General features: G+C 39.2%; 1 protein-coding gene across 27 annotated transcripts in view; it reads right to left on the bottom strand.

Moving 5' to 3' along the window:
- The window catches only part of celf2 (cugbp, Elav-like family member 2), a 153,126-nt gene that overhangs the window by 88,400 nt on the left and 43,587 nt on the right, over window positions 1-21,139 (bottom strand). For 12 of the 27 annotated variants that reach the window (XM_058773654.1, XM_058773655.1, XM_058773657.1 and 9 more), the window contains exon 1: window positions 10,271-10,486. The exons of 1 other annotated variant lie outside the window; for it this stretch is intronic. In XM_058773654.1, coding sequence (XP_058629637.1) covers window positions 10,271-10,389 — 119 coding nt within the window. In that variant the 5' untranslated portion in view covers window positions 10,390-10,486. Of the gene's footprint in view, window positions 1-362; window positions 826-10,270; window positions 10,487-21,139 lie in introns of those variants that run through there. 14 more of the 27 variants (XM_058773661.1, XM_058773665.1, XM_058773672.1 and 11 more) reach the window with 9 other exon arrangements.

Raw genomic sequence — 21,139 nt, 5'->3', positions numbered from 1 at the left:
GACTATTACATTCAACTGCTTTACTCGCATTAATACATTGACTATTCACTGCTACAATTTCGCCTATGCACTGCAGATCAGTCTACATAATATAACAAAACTCTGAGAAATGATCCGGACTGTCCGATGACGGAGCACTAAACCCGACGTGTTTATTTCCCGGATGCGTTTGAGCAGCGGCACAATAAATGCAGTTAAAAGCAAAAACAACATTAGTACCATCAGCCCCGTTATCTGATCGCTGATAACACAACGCGCGGCGCAAACACACCACCGCGTGCCCTATTTGTCAACACGCTTGCGCCGAACAAGATGACAGAAGAGAGCTGAGGAAGCAATTAGATAAACAGCTAAACGCTTACATCCTTTCTCCGGCGCTCAGCAATCGTCCCTCCACCATCATCTCGGGTAGAAAATCCAGATTGTAGGACGAAGTCATGTTCAGGCTGACCGTGTTGTGCGCCGCTGACTGGATAACGCCCGCCTCCCGCGCGAGCCTGCCTGCCGAGTTTGGGCGCGCGAGACGGAGAGGGACAGGTGCAGCAGCGCGAGCGGCACTGGACACGCACACACTCAATGCGCTTGTCACATTCTTTTCCGCTCACCCATTAGAGTGTTTTTCCTCAACAATCTCTTCAAAAAAACCCTTCTTCTCACAGACAACTAGCGCTCCGGAGCGTCAAGCACCGGGAAGGGAGAGGCGTGGCCGCTCGAGCTGCTGCTGCAGCGAGTTTTTAACCAATGCATCTCTGAACCATATCAGCCGGTCGGCTTTATAGAAATGAAAGAATGACTAGAAGTATAGAAACCGGTAAGACCTTCTTCCATTTTAGGAAACAGCAAAAAAGATTTTTGAAGAATGTTCATGCAGCTCTTATCCATACAATGGAAGTGGATGGGGACTGAAACTCTCTAGTTCCAAAAAAACTGGTGAAAACATTACAACCCACAATAGCTATAAAACAATATTTACATATGTGACCCTAGACCACAAAACCAGTCATAAGAGTCAATTTTTTTAAATTGAGATTTACACATAATCTGAAAGTAAATAAGCTTTCCATTGATGTATATATAGATTTTGACCCATACAATGTATTTTTGGCTATTGCTCCAAATATACCCGTGCTAATTAAGACTTGTTTTGTGGTCCAGGGTCACATATATTCAAAAACAGCACACCAATATATTATGTTATTTCAGTAGTTAAAGGGATAGTTCACCCAAAAATGAAAATTCTGTTCTAAACCTATATGACAAAAGAAGATGTTCTGAAGAATACTGGCGCCTTAAAAGTGACTTATATAACATGGGGAGGAAAAAAATACTATGCAAGTCAATGGCTACAGTCAACTTTTTGGTTGCTAACATTCTTCAAAATATATTTGTTTGTGTGTTTAACAGAAGAGAGAAACATTTTTGGGTGAACTACCCCTTTAAACATCTCCAGTACCCTAACTAATAACTCAAACTAGGCATAATATTTATTTTATGCTCAACAAAAAAAAGAAAAAACACAACTGTTTACAAACAACCCTGTATTTTCATCTTTGAGGAAAAACTATACCTTGTATATAAAAAGCAACCATGCAGAAACATGTATTATTCCTAATTATTGAGATTACCATGGTATAAAGATTCTTAGACCGAAATGAGGTTGAGAGATGATAAAGGAACCTCTAGATATTGAAGATTTATTGCATCAGTGTATTTATTGCATCGAATGATGAATGCAATACAGTGCGCATTCCCATTTTACTGCGCTCATCCGTTCATGCGTATGAAAGAGCGCATTTTCTTTTTGTTTTCCCTCGCGTGCCCCCAGGGGAAGGGGGTCTCGAGCCGCGGCTCTACAGAGCACGTGCAGGAACTAGGTCATGGGAAACACACTCATGCTTAATGCATATATATACACATACAAATAATGATGGGGAAGAAGAGGATGTTGTGCCTCACATTCTGTAGCACTTAACCAAGTAAAATCAAAAGATCTGGGGATTTACAGCCTGAATTAGGAACCATTATAAAAATTGCATTGCTTTGCAGTTTATGCTTTTAAATTGTCCATGGTAATTAGATAACAACATATTCAGCCAAAAAGCTTCAAAACAAAACAAAAATCCATAATGGGCCATGCTTGTCTTTAAAGACCAAGTGCAATGAAGGATTTCAGATGTCATTAAAAAGCAGTTGCGTAGTATTAAAGTGCAACAAACAGCCAAATTAAACCCATAGAAAATAGTTTTGGCGAATTGCGATAAACAAAACACGTGTTGTGGTCTGTTGTGACCTGTAGCCAACAACGTGCTAGTATTTGCATGCGTTCAAGGGAGGTGTTTGTGTATGCAAGGATGCACAATCAATATTTCCTTCTTACTGTAACATTTATGAGAAAACAGAAAACAAAAATAACCCTAGAGCCAGATCCTTAGAGACAGTTTAGATATAGGCCAAGATTTCTGTAATGATTTTACACAAATTATTATAATACGCAAACTGAGCCGCTGGGGTCATCTTTCCCTCTAAGAAACACTTGTAAATACCGCCTCCAGCTTGGACAGTTGAGCAAAGGTGACTCATAAATAAATAAATAAGTACTATACAATAATTTCCAACATTACATTACATTATTCAAGTCAATATATATAAGCCTAAAACCAATAAAAAAATATGACTACTTATACAGTCCACTGCCCTAAAATATCAATTTGTGCATCAATTACACAGAAAAAAAAAATCAATTTTAGGGTGAACAAAGAAAAATAAATACATTGTGAGTTCTGGACAGGTTTATAAACATTCCGCTGTTCTAGCACAATGCAATATCTACTACCTTGAGCAAATATACCATTACATAATGGATTGTGCAATAAAGAAGCAATTTACGAATGCTCGGCATTGCTGTTACGCATGTTATGGAGATGATGAATTCACTAAATGGGCTTCTGTTTGGAGAGAAAATTCAGCAGTAAACCCAAAGACAGCCAAAGCTTAGACGAAAGAAATCGGAGTGAACATGAAGTAAAGGGCGTATTGTAGACTGCTAACACACAATGCTAACACAGGCAATCTCGGTGTATGTGTGCAATAGACAGAATATTTTTGCTTAATAAGGTACATTTCCATACTGTACAAATATTTTTCAAGCCTTTTAGCTACTCAACTAGCTTCTCAGTTTTTAAATGCACTCCTTTTCTCCAAAACTAAGCCCTCTGAAGACATGGCAGCCAACCCGATGTAAGTAAACCCAAACTGACTTGAGAGTAAAACACTGACGGACCTAAGCACATTACTAGATAACCTGCGCAGAAGTAAACAGTGCATAGCACACTTTGTTTATAGTCATACTATAAATCTTACTTAGTTTTAAGGAGCTAAAATGTAGCAGATTTTTGGGGCAAACGCAGAGCCAATTGTCTTTTCTGTAGCAGAAACACACCAGGCTAGATCTCTGGCACCCTGACTGTGGAAAAGGGGCAACAGGGATAGTAGTGATTTCTCTGGATACCCATTTTACTGATATCTGACAGGTAGCGGGGACAATTTACGTGTGGTATTAAGCGGCTTAAGCAGTTCGGAACAAGAACTCATGACACAGACCTTCATGTCGCCCCTGAACATCCTTCAATCTTTCTGGCTTTCTCTTCTGTGTCCTTCTCTTGGGGTTAAGAAGTCTGATGAAAGCACTTAAGGGCTGATATAATTCTCTCTCACTGAAGATAATGGAATTTAGCCACAAGACGTCTTTCATATGGGCTCCCCTCTTCCTCGCTGTCTCTCAATCTCTCTCACACTCTCATGGTCAAAGGTTTCCCTGTTCTTCCTCCTGCAGTTGTTATTGTTACCCTTTTACCTCTCTCTGTTCTTTTATTGTCATTTTTTTGTTCTTCTTTTCTCATCTTCTCCCCAGGGGTTTCGGGGGTATAGCCTGAATACGTTCTCTTGCCCTGAACCTGCTTAGTGTGTTACTGTTGCCTTGCATTATTGTGAGTAGAGAGTTGCCATGTAATTTTAATGACAGTAGACCATTGCAAACATACGCAGTAAGTGGCAATATGGATAACCTACATTTTTTCACTATAAACAAACACCAGAGGATTACGTGAGGCAAAGCTATATTCACATTTTAGGCAGCCATTGTCAGACGGTATATTTTGTAAAACAAAATAATTGAACCGTCAGGCACAATACCTTCACGCATCTTTACATTACATATCTGAAGGTTTAAAATATTATGTATATAGTTTATCTTATCTTTTATGATTCATATCATGATGCATTACATTGATAATCTACAGAAAATGTTTTTTTATTTTGGCATAAACGCCTTGGGATGAGCTCCCAATGTCCTTGCATCCTAGTTACGCCCCTGTTCTGCCTCATTTTCTTGGGGACCTTGTTCTTTGTGTTCTCTCTCTCTTTCTCACACCTTCTCTCTCTCTGTATGCCTCTACCCCTTGGGTCTGGACCCAGCTGGCCTATAACACGTATTGATTGACCACGTAGGAGGAGAGCAAGGAGACAAGAGAGAAAGAGAGAGAGAGAGAAAGGCAGGCCCGGCAGGCTGCAATGCACGGAGACAAAAATAGTACACCAGGAGTTCAAACCGAACGGAGAGAGAAAGAAAGAGAACGGGGTGGGGGCAGGGAAGGTAGATAGATGGGGGATAAGAAGAAGGAGAACACGTTAAAGATGGCAGATATGGGGCGGGAAAAAAGACTACATGTATGGGGGGTTCTTAAAAAATCGAGGAAGCATAGCGGCTGGAAAGAAAGGAACTTGTGAAGACCACTCGGAAACCTAAAATGACAAATGCTCATTGGTCTCAATGGTATTTTTGTAGGGTGGATTTTTAGAATAAGGGGGTGTGTCTAATTGAGCAACTAGGCCCAGCATAAAATCCAGAACTGCTATCGCACATTTAAAAAGCAAGGCTTTATAAGTCACCATAGGCATATTTGAAAAAAATGTGCTCTACTTACATTTTTGCAAAACTCCAAAAATACTACCTATACGTAGTCACATATCATACAAAACACTTTTACCATAGTGCATAATTATTAAATGTTTACATATGCAACTAACTAATGTATCCAGTTACATAGTAAACTTGCTTGGTAGCTCACCTGGTACAGGTGGTACATTTGCAATGTGGAGCATTTGTGTATGAGTCCCGTGAAACACAAGTTATGATAAAAGAGTTCAAGACTTGTAAGCAAGCTAAAACAACATGGTTGCTTCAGCAAATGCGTTTTTATCTCACATTTTCTTTTTGTTAACATATCGGTTAAGTTTAGGGTCAAGTTTAGTGTGGGTGATACAATATTTTCAAAAGGCATTAACCTTTTAGTGACACTCACCAGAGAGTATCAAACTGCCGCAATATGTACAACAACCAACATAAATAATAAAACGCTGCCATATTTATCCATTTTACATAAAACTGAATGTGCTGTTAGTACCAATCCCTCGACATTTCACTTTGAAAGTATCGCAAAACTTGCAAGAAGCGACGTAATAAATGAGTCTGGGTTTGTAGATATGATACTTTAGCATTTATAGTTCCAATTCTAAATTCTGATTGGATGAGCATTATTCAAAATAATCAGTATATGCACACCACATATCAGTTAAATTCATGTAGAAAGTTACACCATGCTTGACCACGTGAACAACCTAAGTCACTCCTACGTTTAAATAACATCCCCTGAGAAAAATGCAAATATATAATGTATCACGGTATAGCAAAATCTCTACGTTTTGATGTCTTTCTATTGTTGCACAGTATATACATCGATCTTAGCATATAGCCTTGTGCATGTGTGCATATAGACGGACAGACGGGATGTTGGTCTGTCAGAAGAATCTGTTTGGGCTCATGAATATTTGATTAACTCATGGATTATGCAAAGCAGTGAGCGTGCTCATTTGGGTGAAAGCGCACACACACACAGACATACGCTCAGTTACACTATGTTGCAAACTATAGTTACTTCACCTCAGGTCACAAACTGTTCTCAGATAAACATTCACATATATACACAGATGATGTAATGAATTTGTCATTACACATCAGAAGAACTAAACCATATGCACAATGTTCTAGGTGCCAAACCACAGATTGCAGAATGCTAGTTCATTGTCTAGTGCTAGTGAAAGCTATCTTTTCACTGTCTCCAGCAAACAGCAGACTGGAAGTCATTTACTTCCGATGAAGAGTAGTACAGGAACTGTTCTAACTATAATGTATATGTATGCAGACTTTTTGCTTTCTGATTTGAACTTCTGGTACATTGAAATATTTGAACTTTTGCAGATAGACTGTATGTGACAGCCAGAGCAGATTTGATGTACTCTAATCCAAACTGAATGTGTGAGGTGAACATTCAACGCTATCTCATGACCAATTTGTACGTATTTTACGTGGTGGCTAATTCGTACAAATTTGTACAATCTCACTTGTAAGATTTTGTATGATTTCTGTGAGGAGTAGGTTTAGGGGCGGGGTTAGGCATGGTCCTTTGTACGAATTCCTACGTATTTGCCACCTCATAAAATACATACGATTTTTCTCAAATCATATGTATTCATAAGAATGAGGTCGTACGAATTAGCCACCTCGTAAATTGTGTACCAATTGCCATGAGATTGGGCTGGAACATTACCACTCAGCAAAACTAATGTCCAAAATAATTAGTTATGTTGATTAGCCCTGGAAAACCTACTAGATTTTTTTCTTTAAAACATATGGTTGTCATTTTTTTGTGCGTGGATATATACTTATATGTCCATTATTCATTCATTTTACCACTGTGAATAAGCAGAGGGTAACTGCTGCTTTATGACTAATAAATTATTTGAAAGAATAATAAATTAATCTGAAAGTTCTGTGCGACTACCAGTTAGGAGACGAAATGTGACAATCATACACAAATGTAAGAGGTAGTGGAAAGGTGGCTTAAGACCTTTGAATTATTTCCAATGAATTGTTGATCCAGTTCAGAAAATAGTTATGAATGATTCGTTTGTGAATTGGACTGATGTGGTTCTCAGGGTTAACCCAGTGACTCAATGATTCAGTCGCAATGGTTAATGACTTAAATTTTGGTCTGTTCGTCACATAAAGCTATTGTATGGCTTTGGAAAACTAGTATACAATAGTACATGATACTTAAATGATGCTTTCCCTTCTGTATTAAAGCTTGAAAGCCTCAGTCCTTGTTTACTTTCAATATGTAGAAAAGAACAGCCAGGTTATTCTTCAAAATTCAACTTTTGTGTTCAATGGAAGCCACAAGTCTTTGCATTGGTATAGTATTATGGCCAGTTTCTTGAGTAAACTGCATTGAACTGTCAACATGTTTCATGTTATCTGAATAATAACAGGTGCTGTTTAATGACAGATTTAACGGTAACTCTATCGCCCTCTTGAGTGCTGTGGTTTGCTAGTACACATGTGTAAGCTTGTCAGTGTAATCTGGGATCACTAGCCTGTCTAATCTACTACATCAACTCGACCCCTATTGTTTACATCATCACCATACCAACCAGCAGTAATGCAATTATGACATCAACAGCATATCGTATCACATTCCAGTCACTCTACACTCCCCAAATATTAAATTCACAAGCTACTCTGCTCTGTAACATTGCCTCCTAAATCATAAAACCACCTAACATTCTAAGTACAGGCCCATTTTTGCCTCCCGCTATCCCAGAATGCCAACCTCAGAGTGATTTTTACCAAGTGCAATGAACCTTACTGGTTTAATTGAACAGGTCTTGGGTAGCGAAATTGGAGTTTAAATAAATTTGCCATTTCTCTCCAAGTCCTACATTCATTAAGGAGCCTTTTTCCCCTTTCTTTTCTCTATCCATCTCACCCCCTTCCTTTGTTTCAACTTCCCTCCCCCCGTTCCCCTCATTAAAGCGGGACCCTGAGAGTGCTGGTCACTGCTTCTCATTTATTTTCATTTGAAACTCGCACAGCTTCACTGAGCCACAGCTCGACGGTGGGCACCTAGGGACAGGTCATTCTCCTATAACACAAAACCACCCATTTCTGCAACACACTCGCGCACATATCCCAGAATGCACAGTGACAGCAGCCCGTCGCCACAGCCACACACAGACACAACCGCCATCGCCTTGTTTTACCACAATGAAAGCCTTTCCAAGCCACTAATTGCAGAGTACAAGCTCCAGTGTTTATAGCGGAAAGTCGGCAGTGCTGTACGAGCGGTTTTAGGAAGAAAGTGTAAGCTTTCATGATGGCCCGTGAAGCGCAAACTGACCTGGTATCATCTGTGATTGCTTAACCCTTCAACTTCCTCTGAGAAACACATTCAGCCTTAGCTAAAGCATTTAAATAGCCTTGTCAGCTAAAGTCTTCAAAAGAACACTCACACAGGCAACGCTTCATAATCTCGTGAGTTGCCTACCTACACAACATTTTTAGGCATCATAAATGAACATTTGAACATGCCTATGATGGCTAAAAATGATGTCTAGGTAGACAGCTCACTTGGTTTTAAAACTGTGATGTGCAAATTGATGTCTAGGTAGGCAGCCCACTAGGTTTTGGAACATAAATAGCTCCACAAAAGACATTTCAGAGATGTTCGATATCAGTAATATTACACATAACGATCAATCTTAAATAAAATATTGCATTCCTAGTTAGAATTACAGTACATTTGCCATCAGATGGATTGAAGTTAGGCACAGCGGCATAAATCGATGTGAGTCCTCAGCGAACGAAGTATTACATCAACTGCCAGGGGCACGTGCAATAGATTTATTTACAGTCCCGGCATGTACCGTTTTCCCATGTATGTGGCCCTTCGTGTAGCACCATAAATAATTTTTTCATCAAATAACGATAAGCGTTTTCAAGACCATAGATTTAGCCCCAGTCGCAATAGGGTACGTTTATTAACATATCATATTTCTCTAATGAGCTTGCCTATGCTCACATGTGTGTGTGATGGTTACGAACCTGTACAGCACAGTACCATTTGACATTTCTTTATTGGAGGAGGCTGAGTTATGGCCAAGGTGTGTGTGTGTGTGTGTCTGTGTGTACGTGTGTTACACCAGAAGACCTGACCGCAGTCATTGGAGAGATTCATGTTCCTCGGGGGCTATTTTAAAAGCTATTGAGCACAAGCACAATGAATGAGTAAAAGGCCATAAATCCACTCTTTAAACCAACATGGCTGCCTCTCTGGCCCAACTAATGCCCTCACACCCCATTACACTCTGCACATTAAACGCCTGCGTTATTAACCGCCCATAACCCTGGGATAAAAACCAACCCGACACGGCCTGATTAGCACCCTTCTCCAGTTTTAAAAAATGGCCAGAGAGACAGAGACCGAGAGGAGAGGTAGAAAACAAGCTACGAAGTGAGTGACAGCCTCATTGTCGAGGCGTCCCATTGTTGAGAATGCTTTCAGCGCTACCCTCCCTTCATCTCTCCACCGAATGTCCCCCCTCCCCTCCATTCCTCTCCAGACCCCCCCACCCTTCTAAATCCAATCGTCAGAGAGGCGTGCAAACAAAAGCAGACATCTTTCTAGCGGCGGGACGGGGCTTAACCCCTCCTGCTCGTCCCTCTCTTTGTTTAATGCGATTATTACATCCAAACAAACTCTGAATTTAGGTCCTCGCAAGTGTGTTTGTACATTTAAATGCATGCAAATATACTCGCACACTTTACAGGGTGCATTAATATAGATTAGGACCGCAGAAATGCGACTGCAATAAGTGCAAAAGGGCGACTGCAATAAGTGAGCACAATTTTATTATCAAGGATGCAATGTCTCTTTCTGTCACTCTGTCTTCCTTGCGCACACACGCGCATTATCCTGCGTGCATGCACGCGCATCTTCAAACACTTCTCTATAGCTGTATCAACTCTTCAGTCTTTTAAGAGGCTCTGAACAACCGTAGGGAAGAGAAACAAGAGAGGGGAACGTTGCAAGCTGCACATTTTTATGGCTGGCAAGACAAGTACAGGCGGTACAGCACAGGCAGGGTCCCGCAATTTGACAAAAACACAACTGCATGCACGCACCGCTCAAACGGCCTACAAACGGCATGTCAACGAACCGCGCCAACAAAACCGCAGGGCTGCTGTCAACCAAACATTCCTGAAACGGCTCGCCACATGCCTGCAGCTATGAACGGCAAACCTTTCGGAGCTAGCTGGATCCGTGTGTATGTGTGTGCATGCATGTCTTTGTGCGCTGTCCAGGGACAGCTTTACCTCAGCAGCAGTTCTTCTGTGCTCCTCATGGAGACAGCGCTGTTCGCGGTGGATGGGTATCGCATGCTGTCCACACACACACTCGGCACAAAGCCCAGCTCAGACGAGTGCTCCAACATCGCCGTTACTCCGAACGCAAGCACGCACTACACACGCACACGATCCTTGTGCTTTCAGTTGTGGCGGGTGTACGCTGGCCCTTTCTCTAGCGTCTGAATCCTCTCTCTCTCTCGCAGTAACACTCCCACCCATCCACCCTCACCGGCTCCCTCCTCCTTCCCCTTGTCCCTCCCTCCTCCCGTCTGATTCACTGGGCTGTGATAACCCTTTCTGACAGCTCATGTTGTTTTTGGGCCAGAGCTAGTGCTGTTAGCCTGGTGCTGGCTAGCATTGAGAAGCCTGCTGTTGTCCAGGATGCCCAATACCCCTGAGGACAGCTCGTATCTCGTATCCATACAAGAATAACAACTTAAGAAGTGCCGTTAAGAAGTAGGCAAGACTCTATAATGCACGAGTGAAACAACCGAGTGGACATACTAAGTGGTCCACTTAAAGAATAACTTGTATTGCTACAATGTTGGTAGTATATGTAATTATTACCTGCACCCAGATATTCCCTGTATATGAGGGTAACGTGGTGAAAGCGTACACATTTTTCATTAACATAAACTGTAATTTACATAAATTGTCCTTTAACAACTTTACCATGGTAATGAACACTGGTACAATTTTGAAACGGTTATACAGTAAACTGGACTTGTCTGGTCTGAGTGATTTATCCCATTTAAGGCATATTTAACTTTATGCGTTCCTTTTCATCTCGCACACAGCTTTTAAAGTATACTTAACCGTGGATAAGTGCGAATAGACAAGTTCGATACATATGCGCAGTACAACCTACTTGACTCTTCTGTTCTGTCTCAACATTCCACAGACACTTCTGATGACGAAAATTGTGTTACGAGGACAGTGCGCGGAAAGACGCAGAACAGCGAAATATACTTTGGGCTTTGGTGCGCCAAGTTTTGAAACAGTTCAATGATTCCGGGTTAGGTTTTGCATCAGTGCTACGCATGAACTGTGTTTTTTTTTTTCTTTCTAAGACAACACCAGAGGCTTTTTGAGGACCATTGTTTTGATAAATTAGTTCTGCGGTGGGAAAGCAGAAAATCACCAGGGATGTGGATTAGTTTAAACGAGGGTTCTGAGTGTGAGTGTTGTATGTGCAATTCTAAGAAGCCCATTTTTCCTCCCAATGGGCACATTTTGTTAAAGAGTCACACTCATCTGAAAATAACCTCTTGTCATTGCTCTTTCTTTTCACCATCTGTTCCTACCCCTCCATTTCTCTCTCATTCTCTCTATTCTAGAAAAACATATTTACCTCCTTCTCTTTAAATGTCTCCTCCCTTCACAAGTTTCTCACTCCCTCGCTCTTTTCCAAATGTCTTCCAGATCTGCCTGTTTAAAAATGCATTGTGTTTATTACGGCTCATGAAAGTTTCATCGCGAGAAAAACACATCAGAGGATCAAGGGCACCGATTCATTAAAGGACAAAATTTTGTGTTGCACCTTGCACACTTGGCTATGATCATTCATAACACTTGCGATAATTGCCAAAGTAATTTGTTTACCAAACACCTGCGATCCTGAGGTACCTCATTAATGTCCTATAACTGTACCTACTGCAATAGATGCAGATCCCATCACTTCAAAAAGGTTTTGGTTTCAGTGTTGATCTGGAATCTGCATTAAACTGACCGCAGTGATTTCGATTACAGATGTCATGCAAATAAAATTGGTTAGGAGCGTAAAATAACCAGTTCCAAATGTCTCTGTGCTCCATCTGCCACCTCCTTTTCTTTCCCTCCGTCTGTCTTTCTCTATCATCAGCCCCTCTGCCAGTCTCACATGAGCTAGTCAGTGTAAATGTAATGGTTGTCCAGCAGCGAGTGTTTCTGAGTGGCAGGCATATAGTCAGATGTGGGCAGGGAACTTAACGGCTAGACAAAATGCCAAATGTATTAGCAATCAATTCTAAATTCACGCTGTTTTTCAGTGCAATGCAAAAGCTCTATACCGGGGGGTATTTTTTGCCAATTGTTTTGCAAGAAGAAAATCTACGTGTCTGTCTGCGTGAGGGTTGAAGTCAAGCTGTTACTGACAGCCAAAAAGAAAATATATGCCAGGGGTGATAACTGGTTTCCTATGATCTCTGGCAATGGCATTTGATTAGCTGAGTCTGAGGCAGATGCCTGATCACACTCAATTGGTTGAGTCCATAGGGCCCATTATGAGTGATTAGTGCAAGAGAAGAGAAGAGAAGAGAAGAGAAGAGAAGAGAAGAGAAGAGAAGAGAAGAGAAGAAAAAAAGTGTTCAGATGAGATGAAACAGGCTGAGACAAGATAAATCAAAGTGACAAGAGATGTGAATAGACAGGGAAAGACAAGAAATGGTAGAGACAGAGATGATGAAATAAGAAAAACAAAAATAAAATGAAAAGAAAAAAGGTAAGAACCTAAGAAACCATATGAAATGAGACAAGATGAGACTTCAATAAGAGATTAAATGAGTCAAGAAAAAATAAAAAGAGGTGACAACAGAAGAGACCAGATGAAGTGAGGCATGATGAAAGAAAATGGGCAAAAGGGAAAAGATGAGGTGAGGCAAGTGAAGAAAAGAATAAAGAATACGTGACAAGAGATGAGACAAGATGAGATAAAATGAGAAGAGAAGAGACTAAATTAAATGGTAAGAAGAGAAGTTGAGGACACAAGAATAGAAGAGACCAGATGAAAAAGGGATGAGTTGAAATTAGATGAGACAAAAAGAAAGAAATAGATCTAAGAAGAGATAAGACGAAGAAGAGAGCAGAGATGACAAAAGATGAGAAAAGAACAGATGACATGAGACAAGAGAAGAAAAAATAGAGAGGGAATGAGACAAGATGAGATCAAATGAAAAGAAAGTAAAAAAGATAAGGACATAAGGTGAGACAAGACGAGACAAAATGATAAGTTGAGTTGAGACAAAAAGAAAGAATAGGACAGAGATGGGAAAAGATGAGACAAAATGAGAAAAGAGCAGATGAGATGAAACCAGAAGAGATAAGAATAAAGAAAAGAGGATGAGATGAGACAAGATGAAATCAAATGAGAAGAAAACAAGATGAGACAAATGGAACGATAAGAAGAAAAATAAAAACATGAGTACACAGTAAGATAAGAAAAGAGGAGTGACAAGCTCAGAGTAGAAAAAAATTCAAGAAAAGTGACAAGACAGAAAAAAGAAAAGAAAAAAATTCAGAAAAAGTGTGGTGAGAGAGATGAGATTTTTGCATGTATAGACAGTGCCCTGGGACAATGTGTACCGACACACACACACACAAAGCCAAAGCAGGCCGATTATAAAATCATGTACAGTCCATCGCACAAACATAACGTTCTCTGTCAAGTAGTTGTATTGCATTTACAGTTTAATGAAATGACCTAGTTAGAATATCTTCCTGCCTTCTCCATCCTCTGTACTTTCCTGCATTATTCCCTCTCTCTCAATCCTCTATTCTGTTTTATCTGCATGACACTATACTGTTCTTTTCCTCCTATATTAATACCTACTATCTCACTCTCTCACTCTCTTCTGCCTAATTGTCTTGTCTATAACGGCGATTAAAAGGTCAATGCCCATTCACTCCTAGCCATGACAGCCCGTTTTGAATGGCTGTCTATGTTGCAACTAGTTAGTAGGCTAGACTTGTGGGTATTTCATCTCAAAATAATCCTGAAATGTCCAGGTAAAAACTGGGTTTATTGTTCCCTCAGGAGCTTCCAAATACAGTATTAGCAGGCACATAGGGCACATACTCGAATTCAAAAACTGTTTTAACACAACAAAACCGAACACAAGGGGGTTGAGATGTGTTTTTAACAACTAGGCTTGTCGCCAGTTATTGATAAGTATGATATTAAAAAGAGATAAGACATTTTTAGAATGGCACAGTGACACAAGATCAATTTTAACTTAGTCGCAGCCTCATTCAGACTCTGCTCACAAACTGCAGCACTAGTTGAAGCCATTCATCTATTATTACATGATAATAACAGTGTAATAATAGTGTAATAATCAGTAAAAACAAGTAAAACTGTGATTTGATCAGACAGTCTCCTCCTGTCTAAGTACGTGGTTCTTTGCCAGAATAAGTTGTAGTAGGTACTGTACCTGGCAAGGCGTAATGTACTTTCAGCTGGTCGTTATCGAAAAAAATAAATGCATATAGGGTGATCATGACCCTGACGTGGGGTCATTTTACCAAAAGATTATCCTAAAGGTTCTTCTACAACAACAACAACGTCGAGAGACGAAAGTAGCACCACTTTCAGTTACCTGGATTAACGGTCAAATATACCAAAGTTGTCACGGATGACGGTAAATATTAGGAAATATCTGACTGAAAGAGTCTGACCAATCAGAATTAAGTATTCAAGAGAGCAATAATAGTAGGGCAAAATAAAGAGCTGTTCACACCAAGAATTATATCTATAACCATAACTATATGGGCATTCACACCAACAGACAATAACATTCTGTTTATTATAAGTGAGTGCTGCAGTTATGATCTCTTCTGCTTTAAATATTAGATCTCTTTAAAGTAGCATGGATTTTGATTGGCTCTCAATGTTTTTATCATTGATCATTTGGATATTTTTCAACATGATTCAAACAATATTGTTCCTCTGTGTTGGTATAATTAGAACAGTGCTGTAGATTTCTGTATTCTCATAGAATTAGAATGATTATTAAGCTTTTATAGTTACAGCTATCATCCTTGACGTAAACAGCCCTGAAACAAATGACCTTCCCTTTGAGGAAAGCTGAAAGACGTAATTTTGGCATATTGTGCATGACATGCACTGGACCTGCAATGCCATTTGTGGCACCAGTAACAATGAGACATTGCAAGTGTGTGTGTGTGTGTGTGTTTCCTTAAGCAGGTCAGGCTGACGCAATTCACAGAGGTTCTGCCTTTATTATTAAATGTTATCGAGTCTTAAAAAGATGGAATATCAAAGGAATATCCCAGCGGGTGGAGAGAGGGACGACGAGAGTGAAATGTAAGGTGTTTTGTCGGAATATGAGAGTTCTTGAGCTAACATTAATAAAATAAGGATTACCTGACATCAGCGCTGTGCCATTTCACCTATTCAAAACAGCATTTGGCTTTCTTTGACCAGATTATTTTGCTTCATTTTGTCTTTTTCTCAGGCCTCAGAATGCTGTCCACGTGGGACCCTCAGAAAAAAGGAAGACCCTCAATTCATTCCCCCTCTCTCTCTCTCTCTCTCGTTCTGCAGGAGGAATGCACCAAAACACAGATGAATAATTTAGATTTTTTTTTTTCCCAAAGAAAAGGTTTGACGCAGCAGTTTGGAAGAAAGGGCTGCTATAAAACATGCATGAGATACACGAGTCCACAATCAGATTGCTGATATGAAGAATTAATCTTATCTTTAAAACACATGACAGGACCACATGAAAGCACGGTGTTGAATTGTTCTTAAATTTGTGGCGTTCGGATAACCCTATTACGGGGATGAGCTGAGATAGATCTCCTATTGTTCCTGTGACAATGTTATTACGGCCAATCAAATACAAACAGTGCCCCTTTTTAATTTTAAGACGACCAATCAGCAGAGATTAAAGACACAAAGGCCCAATCCATGAATGGCAGTTAGAGTGAAGCGTTCGATGAGCGTTAATGTCAGCGTGACTATTCATGATGCTGTTGCCGGCAGATCAAAGGTTTGGCAGGAACTGTGTGTGTGTGTGTGTGTGTGTGTGTGTAAAGCTTGTTAATCTTTGAAAGCTGGTGCGTGTCTGACATATAGTAGACGGTCACAAGTTTTGACTTAAGGATGGAGCATGTGTAGGCAAAATAATTTACAATAAAACTAAATTAAATTACTAAAAAAAAAAAACAATATTTAAAAAAATATGTTTTATTCAAATGAATAAATACAATTAATTAAATTACAAATTCATATAATATATAGGTAATTTAACGTAACTAATTATGACAAAAAATAATATTGTAAAAAAAAAAATGAACACATTTATTCAACCTGAGTGCCATTTCATAAGAAATGTTCTTACCACTGGAGCCATTTATATGATCAGAGCAATTCAAGCTATTCGCACAGAACTACTTCTTGCTTTCAAAAATGAGATAGAACAACAGAAGATTGGAAATAGACCTCAAAGGTGCTTGAAAGAGAACTCGAAGTGGAAGGTGCTTTTTTAACTTATGTTTAAAAGCATAGTGCTCATGGCGTAAGACACTGAAAAACAACAAGACATAATGCAATGGCCAAATATGTTTATCTTCATTAGTGGCTTTTCTTTGAAAATGTTGATATATGGTTGTGAATGATTCAATTAACGCATTAAATATAAATAATTTAATTTAAAACGTTTGAATCCCTAATTAACCCAGGCCAAAACCTAGTACTGGTAGTGTGGTTTAACCCACAATGGATGTCCATCTAACCACAGCGCTTGTACACAAAAACTGTTTAAGCTGTACCAGTGAGGATTTTTTCCCTCCTTGTCCTCCCATTCACACATGCACATGTGCTTGAACCTCCAAGCGGCACGTAGAATAAGACAGCCAGTCGGGCATGTTCTATTTTGAGCTATTAGCAGACAGAAATTAATTTGTCACCTTCCATTAGAGGCCTGATTCTGGAGTTCTGTCTCCTCAATTATTTCCTCAACACACACATATACACACACACAGCAAAAGCCATTTGTATGGAAAATGTTTTGCTTGGATAGGTGTTTTTTTTTTCCTTTCTACACTGTCATTGTATTCAGGTCCATATTTGCTCTTGACTGAACTCCCTGTGTGTGTTTGTGTAAGTGTGTATGTGTTTGTGTGTGCTTCCAAAGTGAAATAAGGACTATTGTGCTTTTGGATGCAAAAAATGCCTGTGTAGACACTTCAAAGCCAGCACACTCTCTCTAAGAATGACAGAAAAACAGAAGAGGTAGAGAATCTGTTCATTAGGATACTAATGAGAGAGAGAGAGAGAGAGAGAGAAAAATTACAGCTTTTCCCCCCTTCTTTCTGGGTATTTTTGGCTATTGAGAAGCATCAAAATAATCTAAATACTTCCTGCTCCCTGTGCAAAGCTATCAACAGTGGAATTTTTGCTATGAAATATCATCTTCAATGTCATGGCATTGAGTTATCATAAAATGATGACAATAAATATTAAACAGGATAAATTCTTCACTTTTGTACCATTTTATTCCCTGAAGTCCACCTTTAATGCTAGTAACTGACATAATGACAATGTACGCTTTCTCTGTACAGAAATATGTGAACAAAAACATTTCCAGTTAACAAAGATCAATCTCACGTCATTGCATTTCAAAATGCATCAGAGGACGGTTTATATCACGCAATGTATTCTCAGCTTTGCCACAAGAAGCGCTATAGCAAGCATTAGCATAACTGTTTTTTTGTTTTCTGGTTCACTATTGTGATGTCACAACAGAATCTTGCTAAGCTAGCTAAGCTTCATTTTATTTAAATGGTCATTTATATCTATAGCTACCTGAATGAAGCACGTTTACTGGAGGATGCTAGCCATTAGCATTCCCATGAATCTCAATAAAAGCAGCAACATTTCTGCAAAATGATATTACGTAGCTTATTGCATGTTTCATGACACTTAGTCCAGCGAAATGTCCAGTGAGTGGTACTAAGTTATATTTTATTACCTTTGTTGTGATACTATCACGACCGTTTGAAAATGAAATGTCCGGTGAGCCTACAGTACATTGTGAATATCTCTGAATTTTTGCAGCTTAGTTTCCCTCAATTTACATTGTGGACGCGATTTGCATGTATGTCCAGTGTTAAAGGTCGAAAAGTGATTTCAATTGGGCAACAAGCTTTTTTGACAACCGTCAAATTCATCACCACACACGCATGCACACATGCATGACAATGATGGCGGAGGCCAGAGGCTCAACCGCAAGGGAGATTGCACATTTCTTTCACCCGTACCTCACAAACGAACGAACGATTCTCTCTCTCTTCAGCTTGAAGGAAGCATTCCTCTGGGTATGAGGCTGTCAACCTGACACTCATGTCTGGACTAGTTCATCTGCTCTGTGTCTATTTGTGTGTGTCTGAGATGCACTAAAATAGCTCAAATCCTACTATACTCTGCTCTATTTTTGGGCACAACCACCCGGAATACATTTGAACCTTGTATGTGTATTTCAATATGCAACCTATATTGTGTACCTATGCTATGAGTGTGTACCTATATGCTATGTAAGTGTGTGTCTGTGTGTGAGAGAGAGGTTAACGGCTTAGTCAGTGACTGGTCAAACCCAATAGAGGTGTTTGACGATTGATGGACTTGTCTGGTGTGTGTGTGTGTGCGTTTGGAATTAGCCGAGTGAGAGACATGTTCCTCTATTGTCTTTCTAAACTGACAACATTTATGCACACACACTCATTGTGACATTACATCTTCCTCTCTTCCAATAACATCTTATGTAACTTGGGCACAAACACACTTACACAAACTCCCGCTCCCCCTAATACACAGCATGTAACTGCTCCAATTACTAAAATGAGTCACAAATGCCACAGGTCATGACATTGCAACAGGAAGCTTCAATTAAACTTCTATTTTAAAATCTGTTTAATATCAACCTCAAAATGTAGGGAATGAAAATTCATTATTTACTCACCTTCATGTCATTCCAAATTAAATTATTTCCTCACATCATGCGGTTCTCATGTCGCGCTTGCAGTGCAAATATGATGCGTCAAGACTTTGATTGTCATTGGTGACGTGTCTAGTGATGACTGTAATGGAAGTTATTATCGCAAACAAAAACTAAATGAAAACATTTTTAAGTAAAAACAAATGGGGAAAGCTAAAAATAAACTGTACATTTTTAAGACTACAAAAAACTAAAAACAAAACAAAAACTGTCTAGTAATATGTGAACGCAAATATTTCTAAGAAAAACAAAAACAAACATAACTGGGGGAAACTGAAAAGAAATGCAAGACTACAAAAAAGAAAACAGCAAAACAAAGCAATACAAAACAAACAAACAAAAAACAAAGCAATGCAAAACAAAACAAACAAACAAAACAAAAAAAGAAAACAAATCAAAACAAAAAATTTCATTTAAAAGGTTCATGTTTACTTTAACGTGTTACTTGTTTCTAGCAGTTACTACTATTATTACTACTATTTTTGGTGTTGTTTTAAATATATATATATATATATATATATATATAGTTAAAAGAAGAAATAAATATGGAACAACATGATGGTGATGAGTAAATACTGACTAAAGTTTTATTTTTGCCTGAACCGTCCCATTAAATGTGAAATGATTATAATATAATCATTTGGTGTTGTTTACATTTATATATATATATATATATATATATATATATATATATATATATATATATATAGTTAAAAGAAGAAATAAATATGGAACAACATGATGGTGATGAGTAAATACTGACTAAATTTTGATTTTTGCCTGAACCGTCCCATTAAACGTGAAATGATTATAATATAATCATTTGGTGTTGTTTACATTTTATATATATATATATATATATAGTTAAAAGAAGAAATAAATATGGAACAACATGATGGTGATGAGTAAATACTGACTAAATTTTCATTTTTGCCTGAACCGTCCCATTAAATGTGAAATGATTATAATATACGGCACAAATGCTTTGTGTATGTTTTCTCTCATCTTCCTGTGAAACACTTGCTTTTCTCCACAAATATACTCAAAACAAGTAAAATAGCAGTCTCTTTTCTTCTTTATGTCTGTGTGTATGTGACAGGCCACTCTGTGCTGTCTAACTTATTTAGCTATTAAGGTCTGAGTCACCGTACGCATACACATTCGCACAAGTCACATCTCCAGTATCCTCCTCCCAGATCTCATGAATATTAATCCCCTATGAGCTCATTAGCATGGCCGCGCTGAGCTGCACTGCCATCTAGTGAGACACTTCCTCTCATGAATATTCAGAGCAAGGGGGGGCTCAGCGGTCGTTAGTGGAGAAAAACTGGAAACAATAACCCAATCAGGGATGAGGGACAGGACTTTGTGTGCGAATGTGTAATTAAGCAGAGCATTCAGACTCTTTCATGGTATTTCTGATTAGAAGCTTTGGTTTAGTCGAGAAAAGTGTCTGAACTGGGCTAGATGAACAACAAATGCAAATATTTTAGTGACATGCACAAAAATACACAATGAACGAATGCCAATATGAGGCTGTTCCACTGTGAGGGTATTAGTGATGTGACGTAGCGTTTGTTTAAAAGTATTATGCGTTTTAGATGCCAGTATTAACGGCTTTAGACAGGAGGATGTTCTCGTTGTAGGTGGGATGTGGTGTTTTTGGATTTCTCGCATTATGCTTGTAAATTTACATTGTGTATGGGGGTTTTCTACGCAATGTTCCACCGGCTGTTGGGGGCCGCTAGCGTTTTTGTGTGCGTACGTAATGTTAGACAGCTGTTTCTCGATCCAGAACATCTGTGAGGTATTAGGATTGTGAGTAACAGTAGGGCAGCACTCCAAGGTCTCACGCCTCATATCACTCAGCCTACACCAGGCCTCACCGTGGAGCTCGTCCAGGTGCCTCCCTCTAAAGACGGGGATAGGGTGCTGTGGTGCAGCTCGTTCAGAGGGCTGCCTAACGAACCTTTCACAAGGCCTCACCTCGGGTGGCTCATTCAAATGAACGCTCTTCAGTGGAAGCAAACATAGCTGGCTATTATGAAATGTGGAATTGTTA

The sequence above is a fragment of the Onychostoma macrolepis genome, chromosome 04, assembly GCF_012432095.1.
Source record: "Onychostoma macrolepis isolate SWU-2019 chromosome 04, ASM1243209v1, whole genome shotgun sequence".
NCBI classification, from domain to species: domain Eukaryota; kingdom Metazoa; phylum Chordata; class Actinopteri; order Cypriniformes; family Cyprinidae; genus Onychostoma; species Onychostoma macrolepis.
This window is presented reverse-complemented; position numbering and strand designations above follow the sequence as displayed.